Source organism: Candida tropicalis (genome assembly GCF_000006335.3).
Source record: "Candida tropicalis MYA-3404 genomic scaffold supercont3.9, whole genome shotgun sequence".
NCBI classification, from domain to species: domain Eukaryota; kingdom Fungi; phylum Ascomycota; class Pichiomycetes; order Serinales; family Debaryomycetaceae; genus Candida; species Candida tropicalis.
In genome coordinates, this window is record NW_003020061.1 from 433,393 (window position 1) to 453,891 (window position 20,499).

Sequence of the window (20,499 nt, forward strand, 5' to 3'; positions counted from 1 at the left end):
ATTTGTAATAGACACTACTTCTTTTTAATTTTTACTAATAGATTTTCGCACTCACTACTATGGACAAATAATTTTGTCAATTTGACGAATTTTTCTTTGTTTATTTTTTCAATTCCGCTTTCAAATCTATGTCCCCCCACTGTATGTTTTCTTGTTGGTTCACCCCGCCACACTGATTGAAAAACTATAAAGTTTAACGAAATAGTTGAAAATTCATATCCACAACCTCAACAACCATTTCCCTGTGCTTTATTTAGAACTTCTGTTTCTTCAAAAAAAAATTATATATTTAAGATTGTTTTGTTGTTATATTTTGCAAATTATTGGAGATTTTCTTCAAGAACAGCCAACGTATTCATTCATATAGCAAGACAACTGCACAAACTAGCCACCATGACAAACCAGTTTACTGTATTGGCAGACAATCCGGTGATTGAAAAACCTTTACTTGATGATCGTTCATACAGACTAGTCAAACTCAAGGACAACAACTTGACGGTGTTATTGATTAGCGACCCAACTGCAGACAAATCAGCTGCATCTTTAGATGTTCGTGTGGGTTCTTTTGCTGATAAGCAATATGGTATCTCCGGTTTGGCTCATTTCTGTGAACATTTATTATTTATGGGGACCGAAAAGTATCCCAAGGAGAACGAATATTCCAATTATTTATCCAAGCATTCTGGCCATTCCAATGCCTACACGGCTGCCGAGCACACTAATTACTATTTTCAAGTGGGGTCTGATTACTTGGAAGGAGCATTGGACAGATTTGCCCAATTTTTCATCAGTCCATTGTTTAGCAAAACCTGTCAGGACCGTGAAATCAATGCTGTTGATTCAGAGAACAAAAAGAATTTACAAAATGATATCTGGAGGTTGTTTCAGTTGGATAAAGCTACTAGTAACCCATCACATCCGTATAATGGGTTTTCAACAGGTAATTTCGAGACTTTACACGTCGACCCACTTAGCAGAGGCTTGGATGTAAGAGAGATATTAATTGAGTTCTACACCCAACACTATTCTGCCAATTTAATGAATTTGGTTATATTGGGAAAAGAGGATTTGGATACCCTTTCAGAATGGGCTATTGAGAAGTTTTCGGATATTCCAAACAAGGACTATCCTGGTGCAAATTACAATGGCGAATTGATATACAAACCAGAACAGTTGGGTCAGTTGATAAAAGCTGCTCCAATAAATGATGACCACAAATTAGAGTTAAGCTTCATGATACCAGACGACATGGAGACATATTGGGATAGCAAGCCGGAAAGATATTTCTCTCATTTATTGGGTCATGAATCTAAAGGTTCATTGGCATATTACTTGAAGCAGAAGGGGTTGTGTACTGAGTTGTCGGCAGGTGGTATGAAGATTTGTCAAGGATGTTCTTTGTTTTATATTGAAATCCAATTAACTCCAAAGGGTTTGGAACAATGGGAAGATATTATCAAGTGTACCTTGGAAAACGTGAGATTTGTCACCGAAGACAAGCCACAAAAATGGATATGGAAAGAGATCGAAGAAATGGCACAGATTAACTTCAGGTTCAAACAGAAGGCCGAGGCTTCATCCACTGTTTCTGGGTTGAGCAGCAAGTTGTACAAGTTCGATGGGTTAATTCCTCCAAAATACCTTTTAAGTGATTCTATTACCAGAACATTTTCACCCGAAGCTATTAAAAAGTATGGTCAGTATCTAACTGCGGATAATCTTAGAGTCAGTTTGGTTTCACAAACATTAACTGGATTGGATAAGGTTGAAAAATGGTACAAGACCAAGTATGCGGTGGAGCCGATCCCAGCTGAGTTGCTTACTCCGGTGAGTTCTAAGATCGACTTCCATTACCCTGATGCAAATGAGTTCATCCCAACAGATTTCAAAGTTTTGGCGCTGGGCCATGGCAGCACCGCTGTTGCTCCGCATGTGATCAGCACCACCAACAAAATGAATGTGTGGTTCAAACAGGATCAAACGTTCAAAGTTCCAAAGGGTACGATTCAGATCGCGGCACATTTGCCAAGCTCCAACAGCGATGTCTTGACTTCTGTATTGACTAGTTTGAGCATTGAGTTGTTCAATGAAGCCATTAATGATGTCAATTATTATGCACAATTGGTGGGTATGAGGGCCACGGTTCACACATGGAGAGACGGATTCGTTATCAAGGTGTCTGGTTACAACGACAAGCTCGATGTTTTGTTGGAACACGTTCTTTCTGAATTGTTTGCATTCAAACCATCGGAATCAAGCTTTGAGTCGATCAAATATAAGTTGCTTAATAATTGGAAGACTTTCTTGTTCAAAGATCCGTTTCAACAGATTGGAGTTCACATGATTCATTTGACGAATGAAAAGCTATACTTCCAAGATGACAAGATTAAGGCATTGGAAGGAGTGACATTTGAGCAGCTTCAACGTCACTTCAGAGACACCATCTGGGAAGAAGGTGTTTTTGCAGAGGTATTGGTGCATGGGAATTTTGACGTTACCAAAGCAAGAGCAATCAAAGACACCATAAATGATTCTATAAAACACATCAAGCCATGGATGGAAGAGTACGATGAAGAGAAATTCCACTTGGAAGGTTATGTCTTTGAACCAGAGGAGGTGATCCGCTATGAGATGTCATTGAAGGATGAAGCAAATATTAATTCGTGCATTGAGTACTATATCCAGATCGCACCAAATGCAGATGATTTGAAATTGCGTGTGTTGACAGACTTGTTCTGTACAGTCATCAAGGAACCTTGTTTTGATCAGTTGCGAACAAAAGAGCAATTGGGATATGTCGTATTTTCGGGGATCCATTTGGGCAGAACATCCCTTGGTTTTAGAATCTTGATTCAGTCAGAGAGAACGTGTGATTATTTGCAATACCGTATTGAAGAGTTCTTGAACAGTTTTGGAAACTTTGTCAACAACGAATTGACGACCGAAGATTTCATCAAGTTCAAACATGCATTGAAGAATATCAAGTTGACCAAGTTGAAGCATTTGAGTGAAGAGACTGGTCGTCTCTGGTCGAGTATTGTGGATGGTTACTATGACTTTGATGGAAGAACGAGACAGGTCGAAGTATTGGAGGACATAACCAAGGCTGAGTTCATTGAGTTTTTCAATTTGTATATTGCTAGAAACGACAAGACTGGTAAATTGATCACGTTCCTCAAATCACAAAACCCAATCCAGTTCACGGAGTCAAAGAGGTTACAATCCGCTATAGTCAACTATTTATACCGCCATGGAATCACCGTTGACCACGAGTTCATTCAAGGGTTGGTAAAGGAGTTTGAAGGCCACAAGGATTTAGCAAAAACTATTGAGCAATTACATGGTGAGATTAAGACAGCTGATAAAGACGAGTTATTCCATGAAGTATCTAAACGTTTGAATAATCCTGTTCCAGATGGTTACCCAAGTGGGGAGTTGGTTCTAAACCACGAGCAATTCAGAAAAAGTCATAAATTAGGAGGTAAACCAAAACCAGTCAACCCGTTGGTTGGTTTTTTATATAACGACCAGTTACATTTATAGCTTATGTATATTTGAAATGATAGAGCCTTGGTATGTCCAGTTTTAACTGTTTGTATTTCGGGACATACAATTTGATTTAAAAACAAGGACAATATAATGTATTCGTAATGTGAGGTATATTGAAATATGTAGATAAAACAATGTTTGTTTGGCAAAATAGTGATCTTGAATTCACTGTATTCCTGTTTGTTAGAAGTGCACAATAACCCACATACTTAATTTTCTAAGTTTCCAATGTTTACTATCACAATAACCAATCGTACATTCATTACACTTCATGGATTTATACGTTAATACATTCTAAAGTTATCAAGAAAAAAAAAAATCTAACAATAATTAATCTCTAATTCAATGAAAACGAACAAAACACTTAATAGGTGAAAAATTAGCAATATGTTGTTTGATGTTTAGTCTATTCGTTTACTTGTATTTCCCATAGTTATCAGCACCTTGGTTGGCTAATCTATCAGCTGCTTCATTACCGGGATTTCCTGAGTGTCCCTTCACATGCACAAATTCAACATCACCCCAATTACGAGCTTGATACTCTTTATTAATACTGTTTTTCAATGCCACTGTTTCTTTAATTAACTCCTGATTGGCAACAGGTTCCCCTTTGGAATTCTTCCATCCGTTTGCAGCCCATTTGTCTGACCATTCATCGACACTTCTAATAGCATAGCGCGAATCACTATGAATCTCTGTCTTAGTACTAGCATTTCCCAGTTTCAAGTCATTATGAATGTCTTTCAAGGCATGGTTAATCGCTCTTAATTCTGCCCTTTGGTTTGTTGGCTTGAATGAAGTACCTCTATCAACTTTGTCTAATGGCACCGCAGCATTTCTTGGATCATTTGGACCCCAGTAAACACCGTATCCAGATGGAGCATTGGCTGATTTCCCATTTCCTCTTGAGGCCCCATCAACATAAACTCTTGAACTCTTGGTCACCTTTGAGCTTGATGGCTTGGATATGGAACTGCTGCTATAGCCGCCAGAGTAGTTTCCACCAGAGTATCCACCAGAATATCCACTAGAAGAACTACCAGAATATCCACGAGAATAACCACTACTAGAAGAACCACCACGAGAATAGCCACCACTAGAACTACCGCCGCTCGAGTTTCCGCCACTTGAAACAAACGCGTTTGCTTCTGCAGCCGTATTAAATTTCTTAAAACTAGCTCCACTATAACCATTGACTTGTGCTTTACAGTCGCTCCAGTTATTATAGACGCCGGTCTTTGACCCTTTGGCAACTGCGTAGTAAGGCATCTTTTTCAAATTTGAAAGTTTTGGAATCTTGGTGAATTGATTGAATGGAGGATAGAGGAAGGTGAGACAACACGTCAAAAAAAAAAAATTTGGGGAAACTTTGATCCTAGGAAAAATAAAGGGGGAAATGATTATTTGGGCTCAAAAATTTTTTTTGTTCTTCCGTTTATAATGATCGTATTAAATGGTAATAGATTTTTTTTTTCTCCCCTACGACAAATTTATTACACATATCAATAGAGTTTAATAACGCCGAGTAATAAAGTTTAATAGCTGTTGCTAATATTCATAGACCACGTTGACATGTCCTGTTAATAATATACCATATCTTGGGTAAAAAGAGTTGACATGTCAGATAGTATAAAGAATTTGTTCACCGTACCAGAAGTCCAATGTTACAACTTGTATAAATAGTTTTGTCGCTCAGAGATGAGAATTATCACATTCACAGGGATTAAATGCAGATAAACCCAATATCTGGTATATTAGTGATTCATAAGAGATAATACACATTCAAGATTTTTAGCAAATTCCTACATTTGTTTAATCCTTCACAACTCAAATTACATAACGGATGAACAAGTGTGTTTGCCAAAAAAAATAGTTTGAAACTTTTTGCAAGCTGCTGTCAACAAAGAAAATTAAACTTCGAAGGTAGTGCGAGTAATAATCCGCTTCGCTCGGGCCCAGATGTTTTCACAAATTTGTTTTGACACTACCTTAATCATAAATAAACAGTCATTGCAAAACAAGTGACAATGAACATTGTGGACATTTAAGCATAATCCACAATTAACATAGCATAATTATATTATTATCAAATTGAATATTCAATATCTTTTAATAGTGCCAACAGTAATAATATACTCTTCTTAGCATCGGAACCTATGCACGACATTTCTTATCTGCTTTCCTCGGTGCACTACTTCTGGTTCCCTCAGTGCAACCCACAAACAGTTTGTCCGATAAATTTGAATAACGTTTTTTTTATTGTTTTGGCAAACACAGTTGTTCCCCGATTAAACCAAGAAATGCCACAGTGAAAAAAAAAAATTATTCGGTCTACCAAATTCAAATATCCTGTACCGGAAAGAGATAATAATCTCAACCAAAAGATTTCGGGCTACCAATATAAAATCAGTATGTTTTGGATTTTAGGTATTAATTCTCCCTGCCGTTTCAACATTGATAGAAGAAATATGTACTACTTTTTGGTATCTTTGCAGACCCACCTACTGTTTAGTTAAATAAATATTATGATACAAGTAATGTCGATAGGATTGGTGATCTGGATACGTCTCAAACTCATGGCAAAACAAACCCCCCATATTGATTAAAATCATTCTGTAAAACTACTAATTAGAATCAGTCACGTGGTAAAACAACCTATCTAGGAGTGAACAGGGCTGCAATTCAGTGGCATCTGGAACTTACATAACAATGTAAAGCCACACTTTGAAAGTTACCAATTTGCAATAAATATCACATATCGGGTCAATATGGATTCTTCCGAACCAAAAAATGTGTTCCATTTCAACCAATTGTTGTATAAATAGTGATATTTACCCATGTTGTTCATTCGTTTTGTCCCAAATTGTTTGATTCAAAATCAACAAATCAAACATGTCTGAAGAATCTGTTCATTTATTAGGCCAGGGTGCTGGATATGGTGTCTTGGTAGGTGTTGGTGCTGCATTTGCTATCGGGATGATCATTACAACAAAACTATTACAAAGATATCTTCATGAAGATGCAAATAGTACTGAAACCTTTTCTGTCGCAAATCGTTCAGTTGGGTTGTTTCTCTCAGCTTCGGCAGTGTATTCTAGTTGGACATGGGCAACAGAATCTTTATGGGTTGGACTGATGACTTATAATTATGGTATCCAAGCTTCTTATTATTATGGTGCTGGGTTATGTATTCAAATAGCTGTCATGTCATTGATTGGTATTCATGCCAAAAAGAAAATACCAACTGCACACACCAGTTTAGAAGCTGTTAACATACGTTATGGAAAATTTGCTCATATTTTGTATTTGATCTTGTCTTTGATTTGCAACATCTTTAGTGCATCAGGAATGATTCTTGGCGCAGCCGGTGCTATTTCAATCATAGCTGGAAATTTACATATTGTTGCTGCTACTATGTTAATTCCATTTGGAGTTTTGTTGTATACTGTCATCGGTGGTTTAAAGGCGACATTCTTGACTGATTTCATCCATACAACTGTTTTGCTTATCATTTTCTGCTACTTAAATACTAGTGTCTTGTCATCGGAACAAATCGGTGGTTTGAACGGTTTGTACAATAAGTTGCTTGAAGCTTCAAAGTACAGGTACATTGAAGGTAATTATGAAGGCTCTGTTCTCACAGGTAAGTCACAAGGGGCGGTTATTTTTGGCTTGATCTTGACTTGTGGTAACTTTGGGTTAACTGTGATGGATTCGTCATTCTGGCAAAAAACTTTCTCAGCTTCTCCAAGAGCCACAGTTCCTGCTTATCTCCTTACTGCTGTCTTTATTGTGTCAAATGTTTTCCCCATTGGTGCTATCTGTGGTGGAGCGCTGATTTTCCTCGAAAGCGATCCATCATTTCCAACATATCCTAGAAAAATGACTGCCTTTGAAGTTGGTTCAGGATTTGTGATACCATATGTGTTGAAAGCTACGTTGGGTAACGGAGCAGTTGGGGCAATACTCTTGGTAATATACCTTGCAGTGACCTCTACTTTGTCAGCTCAAATGGTGTCGGTGTCATCTATTGTTTCATTCGACATCTACAAAAGATATATCAACCCTCAAGCGCGGAATAAATCTATGATAACTGTTTCACATATTGCCTGTGTTGTCTTTGGTTTTGGTATTGCTGGGTTTAGCGTAATGTTACATTACGTCAATGTAAACATGACGTTATATGGATATGCTGGTCCAATCTTTATTACACCTGGTGTGATACCTCTTCTCTTCACCATTACTTGGAGTAGACAAACTTTCTGGGCGGCTTTTATTTCTCCAATAGTTGGTTTAGGTGCTGGTATTGCTGTATGGTTAACTACTGCGTCTCATTACTATGGTGCAATCAATATTGAATCTCTTGGTGGCCAATTGCCTGCATTGTATGGTGGTTTAACTGCCTTGTTACTACCTGGTGTTACAGTATAAATCATATCATTGATCAAACCAGAAAAATTTGAATGGGCACAATTGAAGGAAGTGGACTTGACTGTGAATGTTGATAATATCTATGAAGTTCAGAATGAAAGTCAAGAAACAAAGTCAGTTGAATTTAATCCCACTACTGAAGATAAGAAAGATGAAGTTGATGTTATCACTGATTTAGAACAATCATCTGCATCGTTGGAGTCATCAAAAATATCGAATGAGAATCAGATTACAGAAAAGGAATTGGATTTCTGGATTAAGTTTGCTACTGGCGCTGTGATTTTCATTTTGTTGATTACCTGGGTTATTTGGCCAATGTCATTGTATAGAAATTGGATATTCACGGCTGCTTATTTCAAAGGGTATGTCACGTTCTCGATGATTTGGTTGTATATCACTTTGATTTTGATTGGTTTCGTTCCATTTTATACTGGTAGACATTCAGTAGCCACCATCTTTCGTGGATTATATAATGATTATATTAAGAAGTAGGAATAAATAAGATTGTTTTTTTTTAGATTCAATTTTATGGCAGAAGAACTTACAATGGATTGCTTGACACAAGGAACTTGCATCAGGGGGAGGGAATTAATGCGACTGAGTTTCGTCAGTAGTTTCCATACCTTCACAGTGTTCAAGCCTGGGCAAGGGATTTACAAAATTGCTGTTCTGTTGAAGAAAAGTATAGATAACGTCCATCGTACATATAATACTATAGGCTAATGTTTTAAAATTCTTTTGCTATGCTGTTGCTTTCTTTTGTTCTTGATTTTCAACCATTTTTGGTAAGAATTGCTGCGAAAAAAAAAAAAAAAAATAAAAAATAAAAATAAAATAAAAAATATCTAATGAGAAACAATACCACAGTGTATTCGATTATGCGATTTCCACTAATACTTATCTTTCTACTACAATCAATTATTGTTGTAACGATATTCATTGATTTGGATACACAAAATGTAACAGATATAGATCATTATTCAATACTGAACCGGTCTTTAGTAACTCCGTTTGTTCTTCAAATATTATTCTGGAAGAATCCCAAAACGATTATATCATTCAACGATACCAATACCACCATAGTTCCATCAGACGAAATATTAGTCACCCCTGATGATGAAATTCACAGAATTCGAAACTTGAAATTTGTTGAAATATCTTATATTAAACGAACCTTACATACTACACTTGTCCCATTAACACCATGTGTGTCTCGAAAAACTATCACCAACAATCAAAAACTAAACTCTTCCTTGGCTGCTGAGTCATCCCCTGTTGGGGTTGCAATAACACACAGAACGTCAATTTATCTGCGATTAAGTCTAGGGTTGGGTTTCAGTTTAGGAGAAGCGATCTTGATCAATGCTGCCACCATTGGATTTACCTTGGGGTACAAACTCACAGCTAAGATAACCAAGCAAAGAATGATTGATACAACTATAGGTTGTTACCTGGATAAAGCTGACTTGTCAACTCGAGTATTTGGTTATATTCCTATGTTGGAAGTGACGCCACAGATACGAAAGATTATATATGACCGAAAGAAAGTAATCGTTGACCACGCTTGGGAGAACTTAAAACCTAGAAGAATCATGATCGATTCACCAATACGAACTATGTGTGATATTGGAACAAGAGAAGATTTAGACTGTGACGCCAATAATGGTGAAGTGATTGACAAAAATGGAAATTGCTTAACATGGAATATCCTATAAAGAAGGGCACGGATATGATCATACTTGAGAGAAAAAAATTGACCAGACTATCGCAAAATGAATTAAACTTAACAGAAATGATCATGCTCAGACAGTAATAGTTTCACACATAGTATGTATGTATATTTGTAGACGAACTACAAAATTTCACGCAATTGGGCTTGTCTATCAGAAGTTGTCATATCATCACTAGCACGGTCTCCGTCGTTATTCGCGATCGAATATAACTTTTCTAACCACTGGGTGCTATTCAAAATTCCGTCCCCTCCGACAATTAGATTGATTCTCTTGTTGCTCTCCGATAATTCATAAGCCAATCTGCCTTCTTCATATGTAACACCGCCTTTGATGTATATGATTATATCTTGTACTGGCTCATTGGTGACTCCTACTCCATATTGTTGTTTCACTTTGTCAGGAACTAAAGTTGACAATCCTAATGAATCTTCTTGGTTCTGGGAAGGGTTAATCAATCCGGCCAATATCTCATTCAATCTGGGTGTATACTGCAAGTAAATATTGTCTGATTTTGATTGATTGGCATTGTTTCTGTTAAATAATTTATTGATATCAATCTTCTTATTCGAGAAAATGTTGGTCAAACCTTCATTCTGCTCCTGCAACTTCTTTTGATCAGTAATATTTCTTGCACCGAATAAGGTTTTGAACCGCTTAATCAATTGAATCTGTGTGTTTGTTGGTAGTGGGGAAGTGAGATCTGGATTGTTCAATTTTTGTAAAAACAAGGACAAGTCACTAGCATTATTGTGTCTGAATGAGTAGAGTAGAACTAATTTTATTTTGTTGATTGTCGAAACTTTCTTACCACCCACATTGTCTAGTACTTCCAACAAACTTGCTCGAAGGTTGTGTTGATTCTCTAAATCACAGGCAATAGTTTGTTGTAATTCCCCAATTTCCCACAAATTCTGAGACGATATTTGTTTATCTATTTCCCCAATTAAGTTCAAATGGGTCAACACATTTGTTGAAAACTTTTTAAACTCAGGAAACTTGGTGAGAACTTTCTTCAATTCAGACAAGTTGGATGATTTCAAATTTTCAATAGATGATTGTTTTGTTTCGGATTTATATTTTTCCACATATCTTTGAAATTTTTCAGTCAAGTCACCGTAGTTCAAATACATGGATTCCTTGTAGAAAGGATCATTTTCTTCCGAAATAACAATCTGTGATGCAGTGTCATCTTCATTCAATTTGACGATATTCTTGTTAATTGTCATAAACTCATGAATCATTGATTGGTAGGTCCATGGCGTCACCAACGGAGTGATTGGATCATTCTTACGATCAAGCAATACTATCAATGGAGGGGTGTCTGAATTACGGTTCAAATCGTCAAACAAGTTGTTATTTGAGTTGGAGTTTATCTGGTACAAAAGCTCCGAACTCAATCGTTTTAAATCAATTGAATTCGACTCAAATTTAATTATCGGAGTTTTTTTAAGTGCCAAAAGTAAGCTCACCAATTTCTCACTTTCCAGGAGAACTGGATTCACCAGTTCTGTTTGGAATGTGGTATCAACAACATATAAATTGTCGTTAACTATAAGGTAATCTTCAAAAATCTCCATTACTTTATCGATGGCTTCATATTGGTCTGCTTCAGCAATCGATTCCAACTGGTTCTTACTGATACAATTGTTCAAATATAATCGATACTCTCCAAAATGAGGATTGCGCAATTCTTGACATATAAAGTTGACAGATTCCAGACACGGTTTGATGTACACAATACAATCCAAATGTTTCATTGAAGTCAATTGATGATAATTATCTACCAATTCTATCAATATGATATCATTGGCCAATAGTTGAGACTGAGTGTAGCACATGGATATTATCGGAGTAGTAAACTTGTCAAGTAATAATACACGTGGTTTCTTCTTTCCCAGAGACGATAATGACGAGGACTGGGTCGTTGGTCTCACATTGTTCGAATCACCACTTGTTGAAAATAACTTGTCAAAGTATGTGTCCTTGACTTTTGCTAGATTTACTGACATCTTTTTATTGTGGTTATGTCTAATGATATATCTAATGACTGATAATTAGGGCTATTCCCATGAATGTGTTGATCCTTATTTTTTTTTCTCTCTTTCAATCTCTGTGTAATTGTTGATTCCTATTGTTGCCTCAACATTTTTGCTTTGCTTTTACCTTGGTCGTTCATTTACCAGTTTTTCTCATTTTTTTTTTCTTCCTAATGCTGTCGTGCAACGCCTAGAGCGATAAGTGAAAAATTATCCGTACCGAGAAGTTTTTCATTTTTTTTTTTTTTTGATTTTCATAGATGAGCTAGATCTTTCAATCAACTTTCATAGAACTTTAACCCAACACAGAACGAATGACTACAGACGAGTTGAACCCAATTTCTTCTGTGAATGAGAATATATTTGAGAAATTGTTCCACTATGGACCTGTTACTTCTTTAAGGATTTATGAAGAATACATAATTGCAGGTTATGGTCCTATTTTAAAAATCTTCAAAGTACATGATTCGAATACAACTAGTATAATTTTCGAAAAGCAAGTGTTCAAAAGAAATAAGATCCACCATATCGATATCAGCTCAAATACAGGTAAGATAGTGATTAGTGGTGCCCAATCGTTTATGATTTTGAATTTCAATGATTTAATTGAAAAGCAAATAGAAAGTTTCCCTGAGAAATTACTAAATGAATGGATTATCACATCATGTATCTTAAATGATGATCATGTCTTGTTATTGAACTCACATAATACAATAATTAAGGTAAATATTCACGATTATTCAATAGTTGACAAAATCGATTGCAATGAGAAATCGATATTGTACAGTGGTTCAATTGCAAAATTACCAAACGGGGAAGTTTATATTGCTGCTGGAACTGTGATGAGTGGTGTTATCATTTGGAATTTAAGTTCAAGAAGTATCAAACATACTTTGACTGAGCATGAGGGGTCTATTTTTGGAGTGCAGATTGATCCTACTGGGTCATACATCACTAGTTGTTCTGACGATAGATCAATAAAATTGTACAACTTTGAAGATGGAAAGCTTTTGGCAACTGGTTGGGGGCATGGATCACGTATTTGGACTTTAAATTTTTTTAAACCAGAACTGAAAACCAACACTTCCAACGTAAAAATTGTTTCTTGTGGGGAAGATTGTTCTTTAAGAGTTTGGGAATATATCCCAGGAAATGAGCTTCTTGTGCAACGTGAACTATGGGAAAATTTCCATCGTGGGAAGCATATATGGAGTGCAGATGTTGATAATTTGAATTTGAACTTTGTGGTTACAGGTGGTGCTGATGGCAAAATACGTCTTCATGATTTAAACAGTCAAAGTGTATCCAAATTCTCATTATCGACCATTTATAATGCTGTCGATGCTCAATTAGAAAAATCCGAGTTCATCAGAGACTACTATGAAGTTGAGTCACATAAAACATTGGTGCTTTTAACTTCACGTGGTCGCTTGATTAGGTACAGTGGTGGAGTGTTTTCAATTATTGGTCAGTATCAAGAATTTTCTAGTTTTGGAATTGTTGGTGGATTTTCCGACATAAACATCGTCCTTGTTGGTGCCTCCAATGGTGATGTTTTATGTATTGATTGCAACCAAGAAGAAGCTCCAAAAGTATCATGGATTAGAGACATGGCATCGATTATGGGTCCAGGTAAGGTGAAAAATATACATATAAGCTGCATTTCGAATAGATATTTCATGCTTGTGGATTGTCCAAACCCAAACGTTCCATTTTTACTTGCCGAGTTTAATTATTCAGATCTGGATTTGACTGTTTCAAGTGTTACACGCGTCCCTAAAACTGATTCAAGGTTCCCATTGACATCATTTACAGTAGACGTAGCGAATAACTGGTTGGTTTTGGCTTCAAAAAAAGTTTCAATTCAAGTCGTGAACTTAGAGTCAATGGAGAGCACAATCTTCAGAAAGTTGTCTCCGGGTGACACAATATCCTCAGTATCAGTGACCAAAAGTGCAGAGGCTTTAGTGGACTTGTTGCTTCTTGCAAGAGATGGTACCTATACTATTGCAAGGGTTGGATTTACAAACTCGGAATTTGATTTAAACATTTTACAGCAAAACAAAATCAGCAGAGGGTTTATTGAAGGGGGTTTCATGCACGATAAAGACTTGATTTTGTACGGATTTAAATCATCATACTTTTTTGTTTGGAATGAAACAAAGCAGATGGAGATTATGAATGAAAACTGTGGAGGTACAGGACATAGAAATTTCAAGTTTCACAGCAACAACAGTCATGATTCATTCAAGTTTATTTATACAAACAAAGATGAACTTTGTATTCGATCTCATCAAGTTCGTTTTAAGGACAATTTTGGATTAATTCAGAATGGTACACATGGACGTGAGATACGTGACCTTGCCATTTCAAGAGATAGTAGGGTAGTTGTCACATCATCTGAAGACTCATCGATCTGTATCAGCAAATTAGGTGGTGCAAGTGGTGAAATAATTAACGTCTGGAGCATGAACAATCATATTTCAGGAATGCAACTGATAAAGTTTTTGAACGACACATTTATTGCTAGTTCAGCGGCCAATGAGGAATTCATTATTTGGAAATTGACATGGGAAAAGGATACTCCTTTACTTACTGAATATAACCGTTTGCAACCAACCAAGCAAGTTCCTGATCTCAGAGTGATAGATTTCTGTTCTTTTGAAACTGAAAATGGGTTCATCATTGCTACAGTCTACTCTGATTCGAATGTTAAAATTTGGAACTTTGACGTGGAAACTGGATTTAAATTAATAGACTCCTTTTTCTACAGAACATGTTGTATTTTGAACTGTGATTTCATAGAGATAAACGAGAATAAGTATTTGGTATTTGGCTCCACCGATGGTTTTGTTTCTATCTGGGACATTAGCCGAGCAATTGCTGGTAAAACCCTGGTTAGCGTCGCAACCAAGCAGCTCCACCAAAGCGGGGTTAAGGCATTAGAACTTTGTCAAGATGGCGATGGATATACTTTGATAACAGGGGGTGATGACAATGCCATCATAGTTTCCAGAATAAGTTCTCAGACTACTGATGATGTTCAAAACTTGACAATTGATACAGTCTGTTCTTCAGAAAACGCTGCATCTGCAACTATTACTTCTATTGCTAGCTTGGGTTGTGCCGACAAGTTTATTGCGACTTCTGTTGAACAAATTGTTAGATTGTGGTCTCATAAACTGGGCAAGTTGGAATGTTTAGGCGCTACATACACAACAGTGGCTGATACTGGTTGCTGTGATGTAACTCAAATTGATGGCAAAGATATTGCTGTTATTGGAGGAGCCGGTATTAGCTCTTGGGTAATTAACTAGGTCAATTGATGAATGAAGTCGTTGACGTTCATGCGCTTTTATATAATGTGTAATTTCTATATTTATAATTAATATTATATAGCCAATTATGTAAATAGATACTTCTATGAAACTATAAAATCTAGATTCTCAACAATCTCAATTTAAAGACGGTATCGTTAATAGTCTGTTCTTCGTCAGTGATGACTTCTGATGATTCAGCAGAATTATTGATTTCTTGAATTGGGTATTTGGTTGACTTCAACAACAATTCTTCATTTTGCTTGATAACGTTTGGTAAGTCGATGGTGTCCTTGACAACCTCGTATTGGACTTGAACATCATCAGTGGTTTGTAATCCAACCTTCTTACGCAATCTTTGGATACGGTTAATCAATTCTCTTGCCAAACCTTCGCTTTCTAATTCTGGATGTAAGTTGACATCCAAGATAACCAACATGTCTTGGTGAGATCTAAACTCTTGTCCTTCAGCAGCCTTTGAAGCAGATAAACCTTTTTGGACTTGCAAGTCTTCAGTGACCAAATCAATGCCATCAACAGTAATCTTACCACATTCAGCAAATTTTTGGACTTCAGCAGATGAAACATTTGGTAAAGCATCTTTGACTCTCTTGGCATCTTTCTTCAACTTCTTACCCAATACTGGCCAATCAGCAACACATGAGTATTCAACACAGTATTTAGCTTCGTCAGAAGTAATGACAACATTACGAACATTCAATTCATCACTAATGTATCCCTTTAATGATTCAACATCACTCAAGAAGGAAGGATCAGAGTTCAAGACAACCAATTCATTCAATGGGGTCTTCAATGAAATCATCTTCTTTTCTCTGATGTTTCTAGCCAAGTCAATGACCTTTTGCATTCTTGAAACAGCAAGCTCAATCTTTTCATCAAACAATTCTTGTCTAACGGATGGATAACTCAAGAAATGGACGGATCTCAAGTCAACGTTATTTGGATTGATAGCAAATTTAGTCAAGTCTTCATTGGTGAAGTAGACCTTGATTCTTTGGTAAATTCCATCAGCCAAGTATGGGGTAAATGGAGCCATGGCTCTAGACAAAGTCAATAAAGCTTCAGCCAAAGTATTAAGACCCTTTCTGGTATCGTCTGTGTCTTCTGATGAGTAACCCTTAATTCTACGACGGTTAAATCTAATGTACCAGTTGGTCAAATCATCAATGAAATGCAATAATTTTGGAACAACGGTATACAATCTGTAACCTTGCATTTCTTGGTGAATGAATTTGATCAAAGATTGGATAGAAGCCAAAAGCCATCTGTCCATGACATTGGTAGATTTCAAGCTGGAATCGTAAACAAAGTCTTGGTTTTGTTCCTTCTTGAACAAATCAGCAGCATCTTTCAAGAACTTGAAAGAGTTGTACCATGGCAACAAGACACTTGAAACAATTTCTTTAACACCTTCTTCTTTGAATTTCAAAGTTTCGGCTCTTAAGACAGGGGAGTTGATCAAGTACAATCTCAATGCATCAGCACCATACTTGTCCAAGACTAAAGTTGGATCAGGGTAGTTCTTCAAACGCTTAGACATTTTCTTACCGTCAGCAGCTAAAACAATACCAGTAACAATGACATTTTGGTATGGAGCAGTGTTGAACAAATGAGTACCTAAAACGGTCAAAGTGTAGAACCATCCTCTAGTTTGATCCAAACCTTCAGAAATAAAGTTAGCTGGGAAAGCATTCAAGAATTTCTTTTCGTTTTCGAAAGGATAATGTTGAGAAGCATAAGGCATAGAACCAGATTCAAACCAACAATCAAATACTTCTTCAATTCTCTTCAATTGACCCTTTCCTTTCTTGGATGGAATGGTGATGGAGTCAATACTTTCACGATGGATGTCAGTGATGTCATCACGTCCAGACAATTCCTTCAATTCGTCAATAGAACCAACACAGACAATTTCTTCAAAATCATCGGAAACCCACAATGGGATAGGGGTACCCCAGTATCTGTTTCTTGAGATGTTCCAGTCTCTGGCATTTGCAATCCAATTAGAGAATCTCTTATCTTTAATATTGGAAGGAACCCAATTGGTTTTTTCAACATTATCCAACATTTGTGGAATGACTTCCCCGATTCTAACAAACCAAGCTGGAACAGTTCTGTACATCAATGGAGTATCTGATCTCCAACAGAATGGGTATGAATGCTTAGATTGAGAATTGACCAAGATTCTGCCATCTTCGGTCAACTTCTTAATGATGGCTTTATCAGCGTCCTTAAAGTACATACCAGCAAATTCAGGGACATTAGCTTCCATTTTACCGGAATCGTCAACAATATTTGGTGGAGTCTTTTTTTCACTAATGACACCAGCGGCAGTACCAGCGTTGAAATCCTCTTCACCATATGATGGAGCTTGATGAACAATACCAGTACCAGAATCATTAGTAACATAGTCGGCAGGAATGACTTTGAAACCAGTATCTTTAAATTCTTCATAAAAGTAGTTAAACAATGGCTTGTATTTAAGACCAACCAAGTCCTTACCTTGAATCTTTTCAACAACCTTAAATTTAGCGGTCTTTGGTTTCTTGTACAAAGTAGTAAGCAAAGATTCTAAAAGAATAAAGTTCTTCTTCTTGTCTTCGTCGTAAATCTTGACGTACTCAAAGTTTGGATTGACGGCTAAGGCAATGTTAGCTGGCAAAGTCCATGGAGTAGTAGTCCAAGCAACCAAAATGGTATCTTCGTCATCAATTAATGGGAAGGAAATAGTGATAGCAGGATCGTTGACTTCTTTATAATTTTGTTGGGCTTCAAAGTTAGACAATGGTGTAGTACAGGCAGTTGAGTAAGGCATAACTCTCAAACCTCTGTAGACAGCATCTTTCTTGAACAATTCCTTAAATGCCCACCATACAGATTCCATAAATTCAGGGTACAAGGTCTTATAATCATTGTCCATATCAATCCATCTACCTAATCTCTTGATGGTTCTACGCCATTCGTCGGCGTATCTCATAACAATGGAACGACACTCGGCATTGTACTTATCAATACCCATGGCATAGACATCTTCTTTTGAAGTGATACCCAACTTTTTGTCAATCTCATGTTCGACTGGTAATCCGTGTGTATCCCAACCAAATCTTCTTTCAACATGGAATCCATTCATAGTGGCATAACGTGGGATGATATCCTTAACAGTGGATGCCAAAATATGACCATAATGAGGAGTACCTGTAGCAAATGGAGGACCATCAAAAAATGCAAATGGTGGCAAATCTTTAGTCAATTCTAAAGTTCTTTGGAAAGCATCGACATCGTCCCAATGCTTAATAATATCCTCTTCTTCCTTTGGGAAACTAAAAGCACCTTTAGGGATATTACTAGTGTTATTGTTAGTGTTTTCGGCAGACATATCTAACAAAACTAACAAAAAAGAATTCTAAATCAAATAAAAACAAAAAATAAAATGTAAAATTCTAATAATCAAAGTCGTGTTCCAAAGGCGATGACTATTGGTTTCTTTATAGATTTTTTTTTCTTTCTGGTTTGGCGTTAATGACTAATTCACTTTACAATTTTTTTTTTTCTCTCTTTTTTTCCATTTCATTCTTGGTAGTGATTTTCTTTAATTTCTCTGTTGATTCTTTTCTTTCATCAAAAGAGAAAAATTTTCATTTTGTGAATCGCACGACCTTCACCAACTGATTGGGATATCCAATTGTCATCTCTCCACATCCACACGCACAAAAATATTGAATAGCAGCGTTAGTTGGCAGAGGTCGTAGCTCTGCACAAATGAACTTGCCGATCTTATGAATCCAACTGTGGTGTATAAAAGGAAGAAATTGGTTGTTTGTCTGAGGTAATGATAGTATCGGAGGAATTGTTTAAGAAGTCGCTATCCAAACTTTTCAGAGCAGGAATGCCATCAAAAGTTGCGGTTGCATTGTCGGGTGGACCTGATTCCATGCTTCTTACATGGTTATTGCAGAATCAGAAACGTCAAATGAAAAACCTTGATATATATGCCATCACAATAGACCATAAATATCGATCTGGATCGCACGAGGAAGCAAAAAAAGTCCACCAATGGATTAAGGATTGGGACGTGTTGCATATAATCAAATCATTAGAGTATAAAGACAACATTGACCCCAAAAAGTTGACCAACTTTGAAGAAGTCGCCCGAGAAGAAAGATACAGGGTAATGTCACAAATTTGTTTCAAAGAGTCTATTCCGGTGCTATTTATGGGGCATCATCGGGACGACCAATTAGAGACATTTATTCAACGACTACAAGGTAATTCATCTATCTTTGGATTGGCTGGAACTAGAAGTGTTTCGCCCGTGCCAACATCGAAAGACTTGTCTCCGAATGAGACCCAAGATAAACTTCAAATCCAAATAGCAAGGCCATTTTTGGAGTTTGATAAGAAGGACATTCTTGAAACTTGCAATGCCAACGGTATTCATTATGTTACTGATCTTACAAATGGAGATGTAGGTTTGACCAGAAGAAACTATTTACGTTATTTGATAGGTGAGGTTATTCCTCATAAAAGTGGTAATCACCAAGGTGATATTTCTGCCTCGGAAACTACTGCAAGAAATGATCCATATAGCTTGATTCAGAAGACAGAATTGATTAAACTGCATGCCAGTTGTCATGATTTTGCTTCATTGTTTGAAAATAAAGCACAGAAGTTGTCGGCATATCTCCAGAAGAATGATCTAGTAAAGGAATATCCCCAATTGGGTAAATTGGAAGTGACCTTGCCACGTGATTGTCTACAGGGCATTAACTGTGTTGTAACGAGCAGGTATTTATACAGGATTTTACATCCTTATTCAACATCGAAACACTATCACTGGGTATATGCCAAACTTGAGCGTCAATTGATTCCAAGAATAGCAAATTTTTTAGAGAAACACAAACTGGGCATGTTGAAAATGACCATTATGAATTTGGTGTTTGAGATAAAGAATAATAGCCATTCCGATATGATACCTATAAAGATCTACCGTTGCCCAATAGTCAAAAGAGAATCATCCAGCTTAGAGAAGCGGTTGGTGGTTACCAACAAATGGAGTGAATGGGAATTATTTGACAGTAGATTTTGGATTAGGATTAGAAGCAAACTTCTGCACTATAAAATTAGGATAGTTCCTTACTTTCACAAGGTACATAAGCCAATGATTGAGGAGAAGTTGTTTGCAAAGTTTCAACCTAGCCAGGATCATGATACATTGCCGGTGTTTTTGGATGAACTGACTCAGAAAATCATTGTGTTTCCAACATTGTCTATGATATCTCCAAAGTACGACTTAGATTATCAATGGGCTCAAAAGAAGAATAGGTTTACATATTTTGAATAACAAACTACTGTAAATAGACTCCTGTAAATAAATAAAACTTTACATATTAGAATAGTTATTACTTTACTTAC

The 20,499-nt window shown here is 36.6% G+C and overlaps 8 protein-coding genes across 8 annotated transcripts; 5 read left to right on the forward strand and 3 right to left on the reverse strand. All coding sequences in view use genetic code 12, as the record gives it.

Moving 5' to 3' along the window:
• Positions 1 to 393: 393 nt before the first annotated feature.
• Positions 394 to 3,543, forward strand: CTRG_05751 (uncharacterized protein; the record flags this gene model as incomplete). The annotated part of the gene is made up of 1 exon (XM_002551407.1): positions 394 to 3,543. One exon carries the CDS (start codon positions 394 to 396, stop codon positions 3,541 to 3,543), a length of 3,150 nt encoding a protein of 1,049 aa, XP_002551453.1.
• A 420-nt stretch (positions 3,544 to 3,963) lies between these two features.
• Positions 3,964 to 4,818, reverse strand: CTRG_05752 (ribonuclease H family protein; the record flags this gene model as incomplete). The annotated part of the gene is made up of 1 exon (XM_002551408.1): positions 3,964 to 4,818. One exon carries the CDS (start codon positions 4,816 to 4,818, stop codon positions 3,964 to 3,966), a length of 855 nt encoding a protein of 284 aa, XP_002551454.1.
• Positions 4,819 to 6,441: 1,623 nt separating this feature from the next.
• On the forward strand, positions 6,442 to 7,980 carry CTRG_05753 (sodium:solute symporter family protein; the record flags this gene model as incomplete). Its single annotated transcript, XM_002551409.1, has 1 exon — positions 6,442 to 7,980. One exon carries the CDS (start codon positions 6,442 to 6,444, stop codon positions 7,978 to 7,980), a length of 1,539 nt encoding a protein of 512 aa, XP_002551455.1.
• Positions 7,981 to 8,828: 848 nt separating this feature from the next.
• CTRG_05754 (uncharacterized protein) lies at positions 8,829 to 9,695 on the forward strand (the record flags this gene model as incomplete). Its single annotated transcript, XM_002551410.1, has 1 exon — positions 8,829 to 9,695. The coding sequence occupies one exon, from the start codon at positions 8,829 to 8,831 to the stop codon at positions 9,693 to 9,695; it is 867 nt and encodes a 288-aa protein (XP_002551456.1).
• A 137-nt stretch (positions 9,696 to 9,832) lies between these two features.
• On the reverse strand, positions 9,833 to 11,722 carry CTRG_05755 (uncharacterized protein; the record flags this gene model as incomplete). The annotated part of the gene is made up of 1 exon (XM_002551411.1): positions 9,833 to 11,722. One exon carries the CDS (start codon positions 11,720 to 11,722, stop codon positions 9,833 to 9,835), a length of 1,890 nt encoding a protein of 629 aa, XP_002551457.1.
• A 341-nt stretch (positions 11,723 to 12,063) lies between these two features.
• CTRG_05756 (uncharacterized protein) lies at positions 12,064 to 15,066 on the forward strand (the record flags this gene model as incomplete). The annotated part of the gene is made up of 1 exon (XM_002551412.1): positions 12,064 to 15,066. One exon carries the CDS (start codon positions 12,064 to 12,066, stop codon positions 15,064 to 15,066), a length of 3,003 nt encoding a protein of 1,000 aa, XP_002551458.1.
• A 121-nt stretch (positions 15,067 to 15,187) lies between these two features.
• Positions 15,188 to 18,463, reverse strand: ILS1 (isoleucine--tRNA ligase; the record flags this gene model as incomplete). The annotated part of the gene is made up of 1 exon (XM_002551413.1): positions 15,188 to 18,463. The coding sequence occupies one exon, from the start codon at positions 18,461 to 18,463 to the stop codon at positions 15,188 to 15,190; it is 3,276 nt and encodes a 1,091-aa protein (XP_002551459.1).
• A 453-nt stretch (positions 18,464 to 18,916) lies between these two features.
• CTRG_05758 (uncharacterized protein) lies at positions 18,917 to 20,428 on the forward strand (the record flags this gene model as incomplete). Its single annotated transcript, XM_002551414.1, has 1 exon — positions 18,917 to 20,428. One exon carries the CDS (start codon positions 18,917 to 18,919, stop codon positions 20,426 to 20,428), a length of 1,512 nt encoding a protein of 503 aa, XP_002551460.1.
• Between the last annotated feature and the right edge of the window lie 71 nt (positions 20,429 to 20,499).